The 21,414-nt window shown below is 40.7% G+C and overlaps 1 protein-coding gene across 1 annotated transcript in view; it reads left to right on the forward strand.

The window, feature by feature from the left end:
• Nucleotides 1-527: 527 nt before the first annotated feature.
• ICE1 (interactor of little elongation complex ELL subunit 1) overlaps nt 528-21,414 on the forward strand; it is a 64,671-nt gene continuing 43,784 nt past the window's right edge. Inside the window, exons 1-8 of the mRNA XM_075212832.1 lie at nt 528-610; nt 1,785-1,922; nt 3,717-3,775; nt 5,918-5,952; nt 6,964-6,982; nt 7,653-7,764; nt 9,316-9,392; nt 10,745-10,782. Of these exons, the coding sequence (XP_075068933.1) occupies nt 1,836-1,922; nt 3,717-3,775; nt 5,918-5,952; nt 6,964-6,982; nt 7,653-7,764; nt 9,316-9,392; nt 10,745-10,782 (427 nt within the window). The 5' untranslated portion in view covers nt 528-610; nt 1,785-1,835. The remainder of the gene's footprint in view (nt 611-1,784; nt 1,923-3,716; nt 3,776-5,917; nt 5,953-6,963; nt 6,983-7,652; nt 7,765-9,315; nt 9,393-10,744; nt 10,783-21,414) is intronic.

Here is a 21,414-nt window from a genome sequence, read left to right on the forward strand (position 1 = left end):
ATGGAGTTACTTCACTGTGGCTCTCAGAATAACCCCAGCATGATGTATTTGAGCAGTGCTTAAAGATATGCCGCGATGCATATTTAGTATTTGCACTGCATTGATGCATAGACCCCTATATCTGGCAATAAATAACACCAGTTTTGAATCAGAGTGTGGGCTTTTCTCATTTCAAGAAATAGACCTGTATAGTGGTGATCCCAATGACACCACTACTGTTGGCAACAAAGTCCAAGTTCAACAATTAAATCAATAATTAGCCGTCCCCACATCAGCTCCAGCAAGCAGTCCTCTGCTCTCTCTCTGACACGGCCAGTCACATACAAAATCCCGGCAAGGAGAGAACGCGCCGAAACCAATCACGTGTGTAAATGCCGCTGCCCTGCCTCTGGCCAACGTAAACTCTTGTCTCGTCTCACGTCGTGTTGAGGGGTGTTTTACTACTGATGGGCTGCACCCACAGCGCCCATTGGTTGTTAGTAGATTAGTGGGCTGATCGCGGCAGGGAAGTGTTTTGCTGGAAGACTCACTACTTCCGGGACATACAGTAGTACCCGTTACATCGCGACGCAACATGGTTCTGTACCGGTTGAAGCGATACAGCTGGACGGTGAGTCTGTGTATCCTTGTCATTCTAATGGAGGGAATCTTGTGTAAAATATGGAAGCCCATATTTGGCACTCATAGTGAATGTTTACTCTTTGCGTGTTCCACTGTTATGTGTCAACATGGTGATTGAGCTGTGTGACTTGTTTATTGTACTCTCTGCTCCAGAGTGTGATGTTTCTGCAGAGATTACTATTATCATACATGTAGTGGTTGCTTAGGCTCATATATTTATTTTATATATGTGTTAATACATTTGTCTATATGGATTGTGCTGTTTGTTTTTACTGTTAAACTGGAAAGTGCTATATGGGTTTTCAGGATGGGGATTGATCAGCATTCTTATTGTTGTTTATGTACATTGTGTATCTCTATGCAATTATGGTGGATATTCTATAAAATTGTAGGAATCGGCACATTTTCTTAAAGTGACATTTGAGAAAATTATACAACGTTAACATCCTATTCTGTTAGGTCTTTACTATATATAAAAGTCCTTATTTTAATATTTATTATCAGAAAAAGTATATTCTAAAGGAAATAGACTCTTTGTTTCTTGGTCGCTTTCTATTTTTTATTTTGTGGCACTCTAGAGGTGTTATTTTTACTGCTTAGCTTAGAAAAAGACAGAATTGGTGGAGTATTAGAAATATAATATTCTAGAATATGAATTGTAAAGGACAGTTTCCTACAGAAAAGTAATTCATGCTTTTATAGAACACCCCATTCTATATATAGACATTCAGTTCTCATCCTATAACTACAAATTTCTAAGGTGCAACAAGTACAGGACTGAGCAGTAGTCAATATGTGAGCATCAGAATATCTTCTTGCAAATTTAGCAGACTGTTTGTATTTACAGAAGGTTGATAAAATAAGTTTAATGTAGAAGATTAATACTATAGCAGACGCATTTGCAAGATTTTACAAAATCTGAAACCCATACATGCATACAGGTTTGATAAAGAAACAACAGTTATTTTGTGCAAGATAGTGTAGTGTATCACTTTAAATATTGCCAGTATAATGCTTTAACTTATCTTTGTGTATTGGGTCATTATTTGCAAATTAGTTTATATACACAAATAAAATTACATTTGCAATGTGTGCTTGAGGTCTTTCACAAATTTGAAATTGCCTAAAATCTGAGTAGCTATTGTAATTGTGTAATTTTTCAGGTTTAGTTCCTGTATTCCCCACTGTCCAAGAGAGGATCACAAATCCTCATCATGATGCCCGGAGAGACCCACTCAAAAACTGCTGGAATTGCTTCTGAGGCGGCAGGGTCCTGTCAAAATTGTACATCCTTACAGCAGGTATTGCATACTGAAACAGTATCCACAGAACCCACTTAGTCATCATACCTTTGATTTAATGCTTTTCTTATTCTAATTGCAAAATAAGGAAACCTACTGACAGTTTCTTTGTGTTGTGCAAGATGGCTTTGTTTTGTGACTTTTTATTGGTCTTTTTTACCACATTGATGGTGGCTTGGATTCATTCTGCAAAACTGTCCATACATGTATCAGATGTGTTTGTTTCTGAAGGAACTACATACTTGTACAGTTTAGACATACAAGCTACAGTCTAATCTTTTATTTAACTCTGATTGTAAATTAAAATATGAGCAGTTGTTTCACAGTTTTTGTCCTACAGTGCACAATGCCATTTGCAATTTATGCTCAATGTAGAGTAATTTGTAGGCTCATTAGACTTCATTAGCATGATTACAATTCACACTTTTCACCCCTTCAGCACTAAGGACGATTGGGACTATAAATGGTTTTTGCTATGTAGCAAAGTATTTATTGTAAATTTTTTGTCATTCATGTAGATAGCGCCAACACTTGTAGTCTTAGTTAACAGAAATGCACTGAATGAATTCCCACACAGCCGTTAGTAAGTAAGCATAATTGACATAAACTGCAATGCTCAAAAAACAAAACAATATCTTTATGCTCCATATAAGACATAGAATAGTGAATATTTGTTTTCTTCTTATAGTGGAATAACAAGTGTGATGATCTGCACACATAACTACAATTGTATGTGATTGCATGGTTTTAGATTTAAACTTGGGTCACATGCTTGTTGGAATTTAGATCATTTTCCTATACTTAGTTGAAAACAAATGTTAATGGAAATCCTAATTGATAGTTTAGAGAGCAAGTTAATTGTGTTGAATGTACACATTATTTTAGTGAATTATATTTTAAACATTATTTAAAAGCCTTGTTATGGTTTGCATCCCATTGAATTTATTTACAGAAAAGTTCATAACAAAGCTAATAGACCATATGTTCCTAATACCCACTGGTGTTTTACTTTCGTTTTAGAGATCTTCGAAGCTTACCGAAAAAAAGGCTTACAATGGCTGTTGGTGTAATACCCATTTTCATGTGTTTTATGAATATTGAAAATACGATCATTGGGTGTAAGCCCTATAGAAGAGCAGTCGGTGCTCTCCACACTGGAGAACATGTACAAATAACATTGTATTGACCCCATAACTAGACCAAACTTTTTCTATTTTTGCTCCAGTGTAGCTCTGAGTAAAAAAAAAATGAAAATATATTGATCAATATAATATCTTAATATGTGTTAAAAAAAATAAAAATATATTTATATCTTCTGATGCATTGCATAAATGTGTCAGTTGATCTGTATATGAACATAAATGGCTTGTGCATGATTCGTTAGAGCTATAAGGGAGTAAGTTTCTTTTGTTCCTAATTGAATATTTAACTTGGGTGAACATTTTTTGACTTTTAATTTCTGATGAAGATTTGGGGGTATGTTTGAAAAAGTGGAGATGTTGCCTATAGCAACCAATCACATTCTAGCTGTTATTTTGTAGAATGTGCTAAATAAATGCTAACTATAATTTGGTTGCTAAAAGCAACATCTACACTTTTTCAAACCTGCAGTTTAGTAAATATACCCCTAGGTGTGGTGTTTGGCTAATATGAGGATTTTCAAAGAATTTTGCTTTGCGGTATACATTTGGAGTTGAGGAAATAAGAATTATAAAGTAGCTTCTTATAATTGGTGGACACTGTGTAAATTTCTATCTGGACTACTTATTGCTTATAATTTTTTTGCAATTCCAGAATTTGAATGAATATGTTGCAGCTTTGATTGCGCTCAAGCAAAAAATAATAGACTCAGAGTAAGTATGTTTGAATACAGTTGTTGTGAAATTGCCTTTTTTTGTAGTGAAGTCAAGTACATTATGCAACTCATTTTAAAATTGTTCAAAATAGGTGTATATCCAGTTAACCCCAGACATTATTGCTGTGTAGAGTGGTTTTGCATGCATTTCTCTTATTGTCCTCTACCAGTACAATACCAACAAATGAGGTAAAATAACATTAGATGAAAAAACTTTAAGCCAATATTCTTATGTTCAATATATTTGTATTCTTCCAACTATTTCCTCTTTAAATAGTTTTAAAAAAAAATAAAAAAATCCTTTAAGCCAATCAGACACTTCTGTAAGATACTGAACATGTCATGGTTTCTTGATTTTTGTTTTGGCTTTTGCTCTTTTTTCCTCCTATTGATGGGGTTCATCATTAAGGATTTGGCTCACCGGTTTCTCTGATATAGGATAACAGTAGGCTACTTTCAGATAATTGATTACCATTTGACAGATGGATTTTAAAAGACGCGTTCACTTTCCCACGAGGGGTGTTGTTTAAAACCCCTAAGCACCACAAAAATACATATTCAAGGTGAATCTGTTACCAATGTGGCTTCTATATTAAAAACTGGTGCTTGGCCACATAGGCTGGCAAATTTTCTTGTGGCTCCCTCTATCTTACATTTCCACAGTTTGAATGATGCAGTATAGAATGGGCAGGTATGGACAAAGAAAAGACCACATTTATATTGCCATTTAGGAGGGATAGCCATTATAAATGGTATGCTTAATAGATAGCTGGACATCAATTCCTGAAGACATGATGTTCTGTGAAAATGTTTTGTGCTGAGGCTCAGGGTTTTAAAATACTCCACTTGTTGGAATTTTGACATAACTTCTCTGCTGTTGGATGCACTATACGTTTCATAGAAATAAAGCCTTGGGAGCCACAAAACCCTTATTATGCAGCCCCCTCTTGTAGGTCCCTTTTTTATAATGTAGCCCCCTCTTGTAGGTACCTTTTTTTATTATGCAGGCCCCAAGAAAATATTTTTTTGATTTACTATTTACTTACCTTCACTCAGGTGGTGTCCCGATCCTGGATCTTCTCTGCTCCTCCTCGGTGCGCTCTCTGTTAACTGAATGACGCTGACGCCCATTACATTACATTACTCCCATTACTTTTTTATATTTTTAAATAATAATTAGTTTAGCAAAGGGGGTGACAGAGAGGCGCTCTGTCACCCCCTTTGCCACTGACACCCGGGGGTAAATGTATTAACATGCGGGTTCTTCAACACCCGCGTGTTCAGCGTCTTCGGCGACTAAATTTAAAGCGGCACTGCCTTGTAAAGGGAAACTTCCCTTTACAAGGCAGCGCCGCTTTAAATTTAATCGCCGAAGACGCTGAACTCGCGGGTGTTGAAGAACCCGCATGTTAATACATTTACCCCCCGGACTCCAGAGCCGCAGCAGATGGCTGAAAGAGACGCATGCGGCTCCGGAGCCGCGGGTTGCCGACCCCTGATCTAGTGAATTTTGGAAAATGAAAACATGTATTAGAATTGTTGTTATTGGCAATAGCAAAGTTTCCCTTTATCCCAGCCCCACCCCTTCCCCATAAAAGCCCCAGTTGCATGTTAGGTTACACAGTAGTAAAGAAATGGAAAATGTATAACTGGCATTCTGTCAATTGTCTAGCAATAATGCATTAATGTACACTAAAATTTACTTTTGAAAGCCTGGTATTTTATTTAAAGAGTGGTATTAAACTGTATAAGTTGGCTATGGATCACATTTATGTGCCAAATTTTACACTGGACAAGGACTATATAAGTGTTACTAGGACTTAACTTTTCTCCTTATCCATTTAAATTATAGAACAAACTTTAAAACCTATGACTATAGTATAGTACAGGTTTCTTCTCCCTAGTCTCATTGATTTCCATTTATATAGGTTATGCAGCATATACCATAAATACATGCTTGCAGGCTGCATGTAATTTAAAGTAACTTTATTTACTTATTTAATTTTTCAACTGCAGAAGATTTATGATCAGTTGTACCTGAATATGGAAGATTTTATTGCTCCACATAAGTATATAGTTATTTGCATGCAAGAAGCTAGGCTATATGTTATTTGTGTCTAATTTTGTATCTGTTTTTCAGCCACCTACTTGCAGAATATCAACAGAAGTGTGACGATATCCTTTACTGGAAATGTTCTGTAATATTAAAGTGTACCAGCTAGCAAGTTTTATTTGTGTATGTCTCCTTGGAGCTACACGTTTCAGGGATGGCAACACAAGTGTGGCTTTGTAAATTAACATCCATTGAAGAGTATTTAAACTAATATTTAGTTTAAATCTATTTAGATGTTGGCAGCTCTATGCATGTATGAAGAGACGTGAAAGACAGATACAGCGAGACTTAATCTAGTATTACTGTATTTTTCCCAGATTGCCCCATCTCAATGGGGCTGTGGGGGGTGAACAAGTGGGAATGATTGAGTCTTGCCATGATTCACTACTTCAATACTTTTGAGGTGCTTAGTTTCACAAAGTTTTGTTACCTGGGACAACAGGTATGTAATGTGCAGATGAACTTGCTTCTTTGTAGGAGTGTGTGTCTGGTTCTGGCACTTGTACTTCTACTTGTGGGGTGGGGGGGGAGGTGGATGTTACTACACAGAGATGACTGGTGGCATTAGTACGCTCTCCACATATAGCCCCCCAAACTAAGAAAAAAGGTTGTGCACCTCCTCTGTTAGAATGACTTTGAAATGTCTGGCAATATATTTTTGTTTGGTGAGCTGATGATTTTTCGGTTGATTTGCCTTTTAATAGATTTCATGATTAGTAAAAAGAGGTTTTTGTTTTTAGTATAGTTATTTTTTTGATTCCCCTGAGCCCCCCACCCCCTTCATGTGTTTTTATGTGATTATTTGTGATTTCACATAAATGAGTGGGGATATATTTGAGAAAACAAGTTATTTTGTAGGCTTAGTAATTACTATGATGCAAATAGCATATTACTAGCCAATCAAACCTTTGCTTTTATAAGTATTTATCTTTTTTCTTTTCTTTTGCACCAACTGAAGCTTGCATTGGAGACAATTGATTGCTTTGCACCATGTTATTAAAAGGGTTTTGACGCTCTAGACTAGGAAATGTAATATTTCATATTTTTGTGTTTTTACCTTAACTAGAAAATACATCTTCAGTATGCAGAAAGGTAACTGTTTTTCTTTATTAACATATTCCACACAGCTAAACATCTTGACATCTAGCCTACAATACAAAACGTAGAACCCTTTTATTAAAAGAAAGAGTATACCACTAAAACCTTGAAATCTGGTCATATGCATCTACTTGCTTTAGGCTTAATGGACGAGTGCAGCCCCTATTTGTATTTGTAATACTTTATTAACACTTCACCAGTACAGATCATCATATAGGAATAATTAAATTTGATCAATATATTTCTACCGTTTATTTAATAACAGAGACCATAGAACACAGGTAAAGTAGACTTAATTTACCTGTCGATGTCCAAATGATATGTGAATGGTGCAATTGTTTTGAATGTAAAGGAAGGATGTTTCTAAAACAAGCACCATCATACTTATAGAAATTCATGCTTTTTTTGCAGAGGTCTTTTTTAATTTAAAAGGTAAGCTATATCCCATTATGAAGTGGCTGCATTGAGACCCTCTCTGTCTTTCAGTTACAGGCTCAAAACTAAAGTTGGCATAATTTCAGTTCAAAGGTCGGCACATTTTGTAATGGATATTTTACCATAGTTAACATAATAAATTAAGCTTAGTGCTTTTTCCCTTAAAAACACAAACTTACCATACTTGTGTCCAAATTCTTAAATGTGATGTTTTTACATGATGCTTTAGGGCAAATGAAACCTTAAGATGTCAACTAGAACAAATGTTACAGAAAATATCCCCCCAGGAACAAAATGAAGAGGAACTCAAATCTTTGAGAGCTGAACTGGAAGAGAAGACGGTATGTCATACATAGAAACGTAGCAGTATATTTTAAGGTGCGCTTGACGAGGGCCAGAGAACTCTGTCATATTCAATTTTCATTTCTTGCTTTTTCAGATCAGTACAGATTATATGAGATACGATCTTGTGGGAAGTAGTGACATGTTCGTTTATGTGTTAGTATTCGAGGACAGGGCTTCATGTGGCATGTTACGTTTCATATTGGCAGGTGGGGAATGGAATGTATAAATTTTAATTGCCACACCCATACCATACCTGGTATAATGAACATGTTTTTCTCTTGGTGCTCAGTCTTGTGTACAACAAACAAATGCAAATGACAAACAGACTCTCACTAGAGACGCTACAGTGGGCACAGGTTAATACATGCCCCCAGTTGCATGCTGTTACACAGTAGCACAGTAATGGAAAATTTATAGAAGGCATCATGCAAGTGTCAATTTTACACAGGACAAAAGCTGGATAAATGTTGGTGTAAACAACATGAATCTATGAATACATCCTGCCTTTTGTCAACTCTGCAGGTTGCTGGTGGTGGTGTAATGGTTTGGGGAATGTTTCTTTGGCACGCATTAGGCTCTTTAATAACAAATGAGCATTGTTTAAATGTCACAGCCTACCTAAGTATTGTATGGACCATGTGCATCCCTTTATGGCCACAGTCTACCCATCTTCTAAGGGCTTTGCATGCCAAGGAAACATTTACCACACCACTACAGTCAGCCTGCACTATTGACACTAGGTAGGATTCATGGTGTTTACGCCAAATTCTGACCCTACCATCTGCATGTCGCAGCAGAAATCAAGATTCGTCAGATTAAGGAACTTTTTTCCAATCTTCAACTGACCAGTTTTGGGGCTAGATTTACTAAGCTGCGGGTTTAAAAAAGTGGTGATGTTGCCTATAGCAACCAATCAGATTCTAGCTGTCATTTATTTAGTACCTTCTACAAAATGACAGCTAGAATCTGATTGGTTGCTATAGGCAACATCTCCACTTTTTCAAACCCGCAGCTTGGTAAATCTAGCCCTTGGTGTGCTTGTGCCAACTGTAGGCTGTTTCTTGTTCTTCGCTAACCAGAGTGGAATTTGCTGTGGTCTGCTCTTCCTAGCTCTAAGTCGTGTCATGGTTGGTTGCTAACTTTCGTTTGAGTACATTCATTAAGTAATTTGAAAGTCTCTTGTAAATTTTCATAAACTATAATAGATTGTTGATGAAATGTATCTTATTCTCACATTAGACTTTTTTTTTATTTGTTATGGAGAAAACACCAACGAGTATGTTGTAACAGAGTTTATTTTGAGAATGTAATGTGACTTGATTCTTGTTGGATTGTTAAATAAAAATTGCAACAAAAAAAAGGGTTTTTATCTACACTAGGGCATATGGGACAGAAAAATTAGCATATTGCCATTAACATCATACAGCATTGATACTTCTCATGCAATTTCTGCCCTCCACTCCCAAACTGAAAAACAGAATTTTAATGGGCTAATTATTTACTATTGTCCTGAATGTTCTAAATCCAGTATGTTTTTTATTTTACAGTCTACACTGAAGATTTATCAGCAAACACAACTGGAGTATGTCAAAGTCAAAGAAGAGTGTGAAAGAAGTGATATTACGTATGTTTCACTTTTATATACTTCAGCCAGGGTGGAATGTAGAATTCAAGAGAGAGTTGGTGAACTAGGTGACACCAGGGCATTTTAAAGCAGCAATCCTGCAGTTTGTATGTGTAGGATAAGGTGAATGTTGTGGTGCATATAGCACTCAAAGATTGAAGGGGTGTTCCAAAGCCTCTGTTCACTACATCATGTACCATGTGACTGTCATTGCCACAGTAACCCAGAAGCATCAGAGGAGTCATTAGCAGGCTGTAGAAATTAAAGGAATATGGTAAATACCAACAATATTCTTACAGCCTGCCAGTCATTCATGCTAAAAACATACAAGTGATTGCTGTTTTTATAAGATATGAAAAATACTTTATACATTGATTTCAACAGAATGCACGCAAAATAATAAATACATCAATAATTTAGGCAACTCCATTACTTTTCTTGGAGCACTGGCTTGTAGATTGACTGACTTCTTCCCTTCAGTCAAAATTTCACCCTCCTAGTAGGGTTTTTGAAATCAGTGGTGAATTGTACAGTTCCAAATACTCATGTGCATGCAATTTAAATATGCCTAACCAATGTCCTGCAAGATGTCCATCACTGAGTTAACATTGAAGAGGATATACACCTAAAATATCAGTAGTGTACCACGGGCAAAATTATAAATGTAACTTTTTTTATTTTTTTTAGGTGTTTTCATTTTGCGAGCCTGATCCCACTAGGAAATTTAGACTTGTGTTCAACAGCCTAGGGCTGGTTGGTATTATGGCAGCGGACCCCACACTGCGTTTGTTTCCTGCTATAGTGCCACCAGCCCTGACTGGCATAGCCTAGTGCTGGTTTTGGCAATTTTAGGGGATGCCATACTTTTTGCCCTCAGATTTTGCCAATACCAGCCGAGGCTGGCAGCACTACAGGTGAATTTGTTTTGTGGCGGGCTTAAGCTTTTAGTGGGTGATACACTTTAACATATCTTACTGAAATGTACACATTTTGCGTAGTATGTAGGGTCAGAATACCAACTAGATTACGTCTTTTAAATTGATGTAATTTTGGCTTATGTTTTTAGTGTAAATTGCATCCAACTCTATACAAGGCCCCAAGTGTACTGTGCTCAGGTGAGACTAGTTAATAGACAATGATCTCGGAGAGCTATTATTACAGTACAAAGGGAAACTAACAGCGCAAAGCTGCAATGTAACTGAAAACCAGCGTTACCTCATGTTTAAAATAGGGATTTATCCTGTGTTATAATATGTTATATGTTTTGGTGGAGATTCTCAATTTTCCCTTTTTTATAACAGTTAATCATGATCTTTGAGTTAATATATTAATAGATTGTTAACCTCCCATAGGAAGAAGAAACTGGAAGTGAAATTAAAGAAAATGGAAGGTAATGTGCCACTCTGGCTACATTATTTCATTCTAAAAGTTTAAGGAGTCTATAATTATTCTAAAACCTTTAGAATGTTAAATATAATAAATTGGATGATGTTACCCCAACATTTTTCTAGCTAATCAGGAGAATCAGCTTGTATAAAGCAAGTAACTGGAGAGTTAATTTATGGTAAAAAATGGTTGAAAATGGGATTTGGAAGGAGAAGCATTTGGTAATAAAACACTCATTGGGTCACGTTCAGTGTGAGTGGTGCTGTTGCCATTTCTGGTGTTGCAGCTGAAATTATTCCCTTCATGTATCTCCATTGTTTGAAGACTTCTTGAAGAATGCCTTGGTATTCTGTGATTATTTGGAAGCAGATTTATCTGATCTTGCTTTATTGTACATTGTTTTTTGAACATATGTTACTGGGAGTAAACATTATGGCCGTGATTCATCTTCAAATACAACCTGCACACACTTTGCGTTTAAAAAATGACCACAGACCTTGAGCATGCATACACCACTATTCAAATACAAGTGGATCTCAAGATACTGTACGTTTACATTTGAATCTGGCTAGAAGTACACTTTGCTTAAACAATATTTGCCATATGTAGACAGAGAGAACAGCGTGCAGGATACACACATGCATATGTGCAATATAAAGTCCAATCAGAACGCATGGAAAAAAAATTATAAAAGAAATTACTAGTTATAATAAATAAATATATATAATTAATTTATAAAAATGTTTTTTTTATAACATTAAATACATACATTAGGATGTTCTTACATCCGAAGATTAATCTGGCCCTATATGTTTAGTTTTTCTTCATAGTCACCTTCAGACCTCATTAATCGTGAATGTTTTGTGGCTTTCCTCTTTGGATCACAGGTATATTAATGGTTCAGCCTTTTTGATATATCCACCTATGGTAATGCTTTCATGGGTATGTGTCCAGATGAAAGCCTCAATATCATACACCTACAAATTCAGGGTAACCAAAGTAGGTACATTTTAAGATTAAGTTTCAATTTGCCAAAGGCTTTTCAAATGGATCTGAAATAGCTGCTGATAATTTATGCTACAATATTTCTCGCATCCTAAACTTCCAGGGAACTAAATGACTAGTTTCTACTTGTCTCAAATTATCTTAACATTTATTTCATGAGCAGAAAGGAAGCATCATATTGTTCCAATTTTATCCAATGTGTTTTTATAATATTGCATTAGATTGGTAAGTGAACATAATGCTATATTAGGCACGTACAAGCAAAAAAATAAATCACATCATTAATTACCGTTTAGATGAATAAGCACACTTTTTGTAGGTGTTAGTATTCAACCATTATTTATATTTAAATATATTATTGTTGGTAAAAGATGAATTTACAGAGTACACTTGCCTCCACAAAAACCATGATCCCTTTTTTTTCCAGGCAATTTCAAATTGTTTAGGACCTTGAGGGAAATCATACTCTTTTTGCAGCACCATAGTGTAGTTAAATTTTGCACAATTTTGTGCTCCATTACAGATCAGGTTGCATACTATGGGGCTCATGCTGAGTTTGACATATGCTAGATTGCATAGCATAAAACACGCAAATTTGTATTGTGCATGCTCACAAAACAGGCCACACACATATGCATATTTGCTTAAATCTGGCATTTGTGTCTGGAGAGACAGGATGGGGGAGGAAAGGGGCACTCTAACATAGGCCAAGTACAGTAAGGGCATTAAATTGCAAACAGAGACAGACCCGCACAGAGAACCATATACATTTGCCAAAACTGTTTTATTGCAAGTGCAAATGCATGATGATAGTGGTTGCAAGCACTAGGTTTTTTTGTTTTGTTTTTTTATTCATTTGTACACGAGAAGGAGAGATAACAGATCAGACACTTTTTTTATTATTATTCCAATCTAATAGCGAATACGTATTTCTCAAAACAAATGTATAAAAAAGTGAGTAACAGTGTATCTGTTGTATGTTTGATGTAAACATGGCATATGTTCTCCTGGTGGAGTCCTTCTCGCAATTTGTCCAACTTCGCATGTGCCTGCAATTTTGGTATTATAACACTTTTAAGTCTGTAAATTTGGCTGCAAATGCCTTTAATCTCGCCATATGCCGCTATGTCCCCAGGTGTGCATCACTCTGCTATTATTATTGTGACCAAGTATTATAATTTCTCTATCGTCCTTAGGGGGACACCAGGGACATTGGGTTATAGAGTAGGGACAGGGTGAACTGGCACTTTAAGCATTAATTGCAGTGGGTCCCCTAAGCTAGGCTGCCTCTTACTAGGGGCAGTCATAGGGTTTAAAAAAAAAATAAATCTATTTTTGCTTAGGGGACTGGGTCAGACTAGGGTCACTAAGATAGTGAGCTCTGCTAGGCATTTGATTGGTAGAGGGGGTTGTCCTGCTGGATGCCTGAAAATCCAGTGCTGGACCCTGGGGATTGGGGGTTGTTTTTCCCCAACTTACTTCCTTCTTGGTGGTCTCTCACTCCATTGTGTGCAGACACTAGAATAGGCAGCCATTTTTTCAGCTCCGGCTTCTCCCTTTTTCTGTCCTGTAAGGTAAAGGGTTGGGGGTGGTTGTTTCCCAGGGTTTTGTCTTTTAGAAGGTGGGACTGTTTGGCTGTATTGCAAGCTCCCTCTCTGTACTAGATTTGTGTGCTGCTTGTCTTTACATACTGTGTTTTTTTGTTTTGTTTTTTCACTGTTTATTTGACTGTCATCTGTGTGTTTTTGTCCCATCTGTTACCATTTCAGATAGGGGAAAATCCGTGCGGGCTAAGGCTGTGGTAACTTCTATGTTGAAGTTCACCTGTGCCGCCAGTAATGCTATGTTACTGTCCGGACAGTCAGGCGTGCACACCTTGTGCGTAGCCTGTCAGTCTCAAGATCACATGTTATGTGCACCAGCAGGTGCTGGTTCTGACTCGGCGGAGCCCGTCTGGGCTCGGTCTCTTACCAATACTGTGGCTTGACTTGCCCAATTGGTGCGGTCTCAGTCAGTGGGTGGTCCTTCTTCTTATCCCGCTTCCTTTATGGAGAGTGAAGTGGATGCTGGTTCGCTAAGTTAAGGTCCGGCTGGAACTGTGGCAGCAGATTCTGTAGAAATAGCCTGGATACGGGGGCTGACGTCCTCAGTACAGGGTTTAGTTTCCGTCTCCTCCTCTTTAAAGTGAATGTTGCAATCTGCTACACCATCCTCCTCATGTAAGCGCAAGCGTGTATCAGCACCCCTGCAGGGAATTGAGTTATATTCTGACTGTTCTTCCCAGGATGAGAAGGGCGAATTTGCAGTGGATTCGGACATGAACACTCCTTCTGTGGTGGAAGAGATTCATTCTGATCATCAGAGTGTGGAAGAATTTATACAGGCTGTGCGTCAGGTACTTGATATTCCTGAGGCGACTGTCCCTGTCACTGCGGTACCTTGTCTTTTTGCACGGCGGACAAAGCAATTTTTGTCTTTCCCTGCTTCTTCCCAGTTAGAAGATTTGTTGGCTGAGCCTTGGGCTTCCCCAGATCGGAAAGTTCCAGGTGTCTCATCGGCTGCAGTCATGCTATCCCTTTCCTCCCGAGGTTCTTGCAAAATGTGAGGAGCCTCCATGTGTGGATGCTCCAATTGTAAGTTTGGCAAGGTGACTATTATCCCTCTTCCCAACGCAACCACTCTTAAAGTTGGTACAGACCGTAAGGTTGAGGCCTTAAGTCTATTTCCGTGGAGGTGGGTGCCTCTGCTGTCCGCTTTACCTTTTGGCATGGGTCAACAAAGCTGTAGAACGCTGGTCAGAACAGCTGTCTGAAGGTTTGTTGGCAAGGATACCGTCCTCTGAATTACTTCCGTTGGTGGAGTAAATTCAAAGGGCGACAGATTTTTTTTTAGGGGTGGTGGCCCTGGATGAGGGACTGATAGGGGCACGAATATCTGCCTCTGCGGTTTGGCTCGTCGGACTCTCTGGCTTAAGTCCTGGGAGGCTGCTGTTGAGTCTAAAAAGGCTCTTGAGACAATTCAAGCATGCAACATTTGCTGCAGGGAAGGACGGTGAAGATTCAGTCGGACAATGCCACAGCTGTGGCATACCTCAATCACCAGGGCGGCACCAAGAGTCCCTTAGTCATGCGAGAGACGCACACCATCTTTCAGTAGGCTGAAACTCATGTTACGGTGGTTATGGCCATCTTTATTCCCGGAATAGAAAATTGGGAAGCCTATTTCCTAAGCAGGCAGACTCTGCATCCGGGCGAATGGTTCCTCCATCTGGCGGTGTTTTACCAGTTGGTAGACAGGTGCGGTCAAGCAGACGTTGACATGATGGTGTCTTGGTTGAACCACACGGTCCACCTCTTCTGCTCCCGCGCAAGATATTCTCTGGCTGTCTTGGTAGATGTTGTGTCTGTTCCTCAGAGGTATCGCTTAGTGTACCTTTTTCCACCGGTTGGCATGCTTCCACAGGTGTAAAAAAAAGGTAAGGAGAGAGGATATTCCAGCCCTTCTAGTAGTGCTGGATTGGTCTCGGAGGGCCTGGTACACAGATGTGTTCTCCATGGCGGGAGGTCAGTCGTGGTGTCTGCCGCTACGTCCAGAGCTATTAACTCACCCTTTTGTCATCTAGGTTTGGAACGTTTGGCTTTAACGGCGATGCATGATCCTACGAGCTAAAGATTTTTCAGAGTGTGTGGTGCAAACCATGCTTCGGGTTGGTAAACCGGGTTCAACAAAAATTTATCATCGAGTCTGGAGGACATATTTCCTGGTGTGAAAAGAAGGGTTATTCTACCTCTTTTCGTTTATCCAGGTTGCTTATGTTTTTGCAGGATGGTCTGGACGCAGGTTTGTGCCTTAGTTCTCTTAAGTCAGGTGTCAATCCTTTAGTTTTTTGTTTTTTTTCAAAGAAGACTGTCATGCCTCATGTGCACACTTTCATTCAGGGGGTGCTCCATGTGCAACATCCCTATATTCCTTCGATAGCACCATGGGATTTAAATTTAATGTTGAATGCTTTACAGTATCTGCCTTTTGAATACAGTGGAATTTAAATTTCTGACCTGGCTATCTTTTCGGCAAGAAGAGTTTCAGAGCTTGCTGCTTTATCTTGCAAGTCTCCTCTTCTTGCTTTTCATGAGAACAGGGCAGTTCTTCAAACCAAGCCTTTCTTTCTCCGTAAAGTAGTGTCTAGATTTCAAGACATTGTTATTCCTGTCTTGTCTACGTCTTCAGAGGACGAAGTTTCTATTTCTTCTCTCGATGTCGTCCGAGCCTTGCGCATTTATGTGCGTAGGACTCAGGATGTGCACAAGACTGAGGATCTTCTGATTCTCTATGATGCACACGAGTGGCTGGCCAGCTTTCAAGGTGACTATTGCGTGGCGGATTACGGCTGTAATCCGTCAGGTTTATAGTGGGGTGGACAGCCTATTCCAGATAATCTTCAGGTGCACTCTACAAGATCTGTCAGTGCTTCCTGGGCGGCGTGTCATGGTGCCATGAGTGAACAGCTGTGTAGGGCGGCAACGGTGTCTTCTGTACACCCATTCACTCTGTTTTATAAGTTTAATATGTTTGCATCCAAGGATGCAAGTTTTGGAAGAAAGGTGCTTTGTGCCGTTTCTTCTGAGCGTTCCCTCCCGTGATATGGCCTTGGGATGTCCCCGATGTCCCCCAAAGGAGGATAGAGAAAATAGGATTTTTATACTTTCGTAAAATTTGTTTCTCTTAGTCCGTTGAAGGACACCGGGTGCCCACCCTTAACTTTCTGTTTTTTCCTACTGTTTGACATGTTTTCTTGTTTTTGAGAGAATGTTATTGTTCTCTGTTCCCTGTTTACTCTGTATCTCCGCTTTCTGTGGGCTTGGTTAAACATATAACTGAGGCTAACAAGAAGTGGGGTATAAAGAGGGAGGAGCTAGGGCTTATTTAGCACAAGTTTAAAGTGCCAGTTCGCTCCCTGTCCCTAATCTATACCTCACTGTCCCTGGTGTCCCCAATGGACTAAGAGAAATGGATTTTACGTAAGTATAAAAATCCTATTATTTCAGCCTCACAGTGGTTAGCCGTTACTAACCAGGCCCCCCTTCAGTGCTGTGCTGCTCAGTCTTTAAGGGAGAGCCACTGATTGGCAGGATTGCCTTTATTCTGTCATAGCTGACAAGATAGGCCCTTTGGATAATGTAACTGAAGGCACATCTTTACAAGTAGAGGGATGCCACTAGCCTCCATAGCAGTGCAGTGATTCCAACCCCTAGCAGTAGAGCCCATTGCGCATGTGGTGGTTTTTTTTTGTAGGTTTTTTGTTTTTGTTCTCTCTTTCCCTCTGACGGTCAGGTGATCTCTCTTGGTCTAATGTGGGGGCATGCCAGAGTTTGGAGGGTTTTTTTTTTTTTTTTTTTTTTTTTTTTTAAGGATTCCGCGACGGCTGTGTTATTTTTAGAGACATTTATTATTCTTCTTGATAATATAGAGCCATCGTATTATGTAGCCCTTTGCATAGAATATTTTTATCATTCACATCAGTTCCTGTCCATTAGAGCCTACAGTATAAAACCACTACCACACAAACACACACATACACACACACACACACACACACACACACACACACACACACACACACACACACACACTCTCTCTCTCTCTGATAAAAAAAACTTGTCTGATGTAGGTTGCAAGGCAATAAATACAAGTGCTGATGTATAGTATTGTGCTTTCTCTTTCATCCAGTCTGGGGGACACTGCTTACCATGGGTTGTGGAGGGGAGCACCGGAGTTGGCACCTAGCTAGTTAACTTTAGCACTGCTGACAGACCCCTCCCCTTTACAATCCCCCTGCCTCTCCAGTTTTTTCCAGGTGCCCAAAGGAGTTGGGCAGGTTTTTCTTTACAGCTAGTTATTTCATTTTTATTTTTAGTATTATTTTTCATTAACTTTAATTGTATTAATTTTTATTTTATTAGTAATAGTTAGGTTTTGAGGGCAGAGCTGAGAGTGTGTTCTATTAGAGATCGCACACTCCCAGAAAAGATGCAGCAATGACCGGGCTCTGTCAGAGGGAGCAGACTGCTCTCAATGGCACAGCATAGGCGGTCAGATTGCAGAGTGACAAGCGGTCTCATGGACCGCTGTCACTCTCGGAGGCTCCCCCGATAACCGGCGCTGTCACTGCAGGCATAGAGCGCCGGTTATCGGAATACATTGCCGGCGGCCATGTTAAATGTCATCGGTACGTGGAGGAACAGAAGGAAGGAGGAGAGATCGGGGGCTATACCAAGATCCCTCCTCAGAAAAAAGGAGGAGGCATCGGGGTATCTAACGCTGCACGAGACTTCTTTTTTTAAGGGTCTCCATTACTCTGCTGAGAGGATAAGTTCCCTTTAAAAAAAAAAAAGAAAAGAGAGAGACAAGAATGCCGGAAGAGGGAGAACTAGTACAGAGAGCTCCCCTGCTCTTCAGCACAAGTGGTACAGTCCGGTCTTCTGGCGCCAGAGAAGCCCGAGAAGGAACTTATCTTGGAGGGAGCAGGCACCAAGACACTGCTGTTGGACTTCTCCCCTGTGTGGCCCTTTTGGCTAAGTACCAAAACATTTCTTTAACCATTTACAAGCAAACTGTATTTTCTGGTTTACAAAGGGAGGCCAGTAAGGGTTATATTGTGGTTCTCTTACTTGCCCAAATATCACACTGTCTGTTTACACACGTACAAGTACAACTTTTATTATAGATTAGTTGATTACTTGTTTCTTGCTCTGTGTCTCTCAATCTCTCTTTATCTGGTGTGTTTGGTGTGCCTTTCCTTTGTAAGAGTCAGATAAAGGAAAAAGCCCTATGGCTAAATATTTTACATTTTCTAGATGTAAGGTTAAATTACCATGTGGGCAGAAGGACCTGTTGGCGCTCTGCTCTGGCTGTGAAGGAGGGCTCCCCTCTGCGCAAACCCAGTTCATTCCAGCCCCACTGACAGAGGAACCGGCCTGGGTGGCTTCCCTGACACAGTCTGTTTCCTCTTTAGCACAGATGATCTCTCAATCTACTCAGTTACTGATAAGTGTGGCAGCCTCTGCGGTGTCTAATAATGCCTTTACACCCTTGGGGCTTCCTACTGCCACAGTTTCTACTGAAACGGCTATAGCAGGACCTTCCTCTTTACTTACGGACCAGCCCCCTGCCTGCATGGTCCTCAACATTTATAAAGGGTTTAGACAGGCTAAACCAGTTGCGTGACTCCCCAGACTTGTCCCATGCTAAAAGAAAGCGCCTTAGATCTGCTATTCCTCTTATGGTCCTTTCAGATTCTGAGGGATTTTCAGAAGAGGAAGGGGAAACAATTTTTGATCCTGATCAGGTTCAACCATTGGAACAGGAAGAAAACACTAGATAATCAGTTTATTGATGATTTGGTCTTAGCCGTGAGACAGGCGTTGGACCTCCCAGAAATGGAGGATCCTAGTCCTAGAGAGAGAAGTCTTTTTTAAGAAGGCCAAAAGAAAGGTTATTCGGTTTCCCCCTTCTGTAGAACTCAGAGATATTGCAGAGGGAGCCTGGAAACAGCCTGATAAAAGGTTCTCTGTTCCAAGGAGATTCTCTTCCCTGTATCCATTGCAGGAGGAGGACGTGGCTCGCTGGGAGGGAATCCCTAAAGTAGATACTCCAGTAGCCCGTTTGGCCCGACACACTCTCCTACCAGTCCCGGGCACAGCAACTCTGCAAGACGCCACTGACCGCAGAGTGGAATCTCAATTAAAATCTATTTTTCTAGCAGCGGGTTCTTCCTTTTGACCCACAATTGCTTCAGCTTGGGTTGCTAAAGCCATGGAAGCATGGGCAGAACAACTGGCAGAGGCCTTACAGAACTCAGAATTACTTCCCCTAGCTTTACATTTGAAAGAGGCATCGGGGTACCTTTATGAGGCGGCTCAGAGCACAGCGCCTGTGTCCTCCTCCATTCAAGCTGCGTCAATTTCAGCAAGAAGAACGTTGTTATTATTATTATTATTATTATTATTATTATTATTATTATTATTAATTTTTATTTATAGGGCGCCACAAGGTGTCCGTGGCGCCGTACAGGGACAAAACGAATTACAATACAAGGTGAGACAGCACAGTACAGTAAACAGTAAGCACAGTAACTCAGTAAGCTCAGCGCACAGCTAGAGAGGGTGGGGAAAGGGGGAGGGAGGATTGGCAAACAACGGAGCCCAAGAAGGAGGGGGCGGAAGACAGTGAGACCCCCAGAGGGGACGGGGGGAGGAGGGTCGTCGAGAAGGAGGGCAAAGTAGTTGGAGAGCAGAGTTAGAAGTGGTGGAAACAGGAGGAGAGGTGGCCCTGCTCAGAGGAGCGTACAATCTAAGGGAAGGGGTGGACAGACAAAGAGACGCAGGGGAGAGAGGGAGAATAGGGGGACAGGGGCGGGGAAGGGGAAAGAAGGAGGAGAGGCAGCAGAAAAGGTAGGGAGTTAAGTGGGAGACTGAAAGGCTTTAAGAAAAAGGTGGGTTTTTAAAGCCCGTTTAAAACTGGACAGATTAGGGGAAGTTCTGATGGAGGGAGGGAGCTTGTTCCAGTGGAGGGGGGCAGCGCTGGCGAAGTCTTGGATACGCGCGTGGGAGGAGGTAATAAGGGGGGAAGAGAGGCGACGATCAGAGGCAGAACGGAGAGGGCGGGATGGAGTGTGAATAGAGAGGAGGGTGGAGATGTAGGGCGCAGTGGAGTTGGCGAGGGCCTTGTAGGTGAGTGTGAGGAGCTTAAAAAGGATTCTGAAGTGGAATGGGAGCCAGTGAAGGGCTAGATAGAGGGGGGAGACAGAAGAGGTGCGGCGAGAAAGGAAAATAAGTCTAGCAGCAGCGTTAAGAACAGATCGAAGGGGAGCAAGATGAGAGTGGGGGAGGCCAGTGAGGAGGAGGTTGCAGTAGTCTAGGCGGGAGATGATCAGAGAGTGGATGAGACATTTGGTGGCATCTTGTGAGAGGAAGGGCCGAATGCGAGCGATGTTACGCAGCTGGAAGCGGCAGGATTTAGCAAGAGAGGATGTGGGGGCCAAAGGAGAGAGAGGAGTCGAGGATGACACCAAGGCAGCGAAGTTGGGGGACAGGGGAGATAGAGGAGTTGTCGACAGTGATGGAGAGGTCAGAAGGGGATGAGGTATGAGAGGGAGGAAAAACTATGAGCTCAGTTTTGGCGAGGTTAAGTTTGAGGAATCGGGAGGACATCCAGGAGGAGATGGCAGAGAGGCAGGCGGACACCCTAGAGAGGAGGGAGGGAGAGAGATCAGGAGAGGAGAGGTATAGTTGAGTGTCGTCAGCGTAAAGGTGGTAGTTAAAGCCGAAGGAGCTGATGAGTTGACCCAGGGAAGAGGTGTATAGAGAGAAGAGCAATGGTCCGAGAACAGAGCCCTGATGGACCCCGACAGGAAGGGTGGACGGGGGGGAGAGAGACCCAGAGGTGGTGACAGAGAAGGATCGGTCAGCAAGGTAAGAGGTGAACCAGGACAGGACTGGGCCGGAGAAGCCGAGAGACTGGAGGGTGTGGAGGAGGAGGGGGTGGTCAACGGTGTCGAAGGCTGCAGAGAGGTCAAGGAGGATGAGAAGGGAGAAGTGGCCGCTGGCTTTAGCAGAGAGGAGGTCGTTGGTGA

The sequence above is a fragment of the Mixophyes fleayi genome, chromosome 5 (assembly GCF_038048845.1).
Source record: "Mixophyes fleayi isolate aMixFle1 chromosome 5, aMixFle1.hap1, whole genome shotgun sequence".
In the NCBI taxonomy this organism is placed as follows: Eukaryota; Metazoa; Chordata; class Amphibia; order Anura; family Limnodynastidae; genus Mixophyes; species Mixophyes fleayi.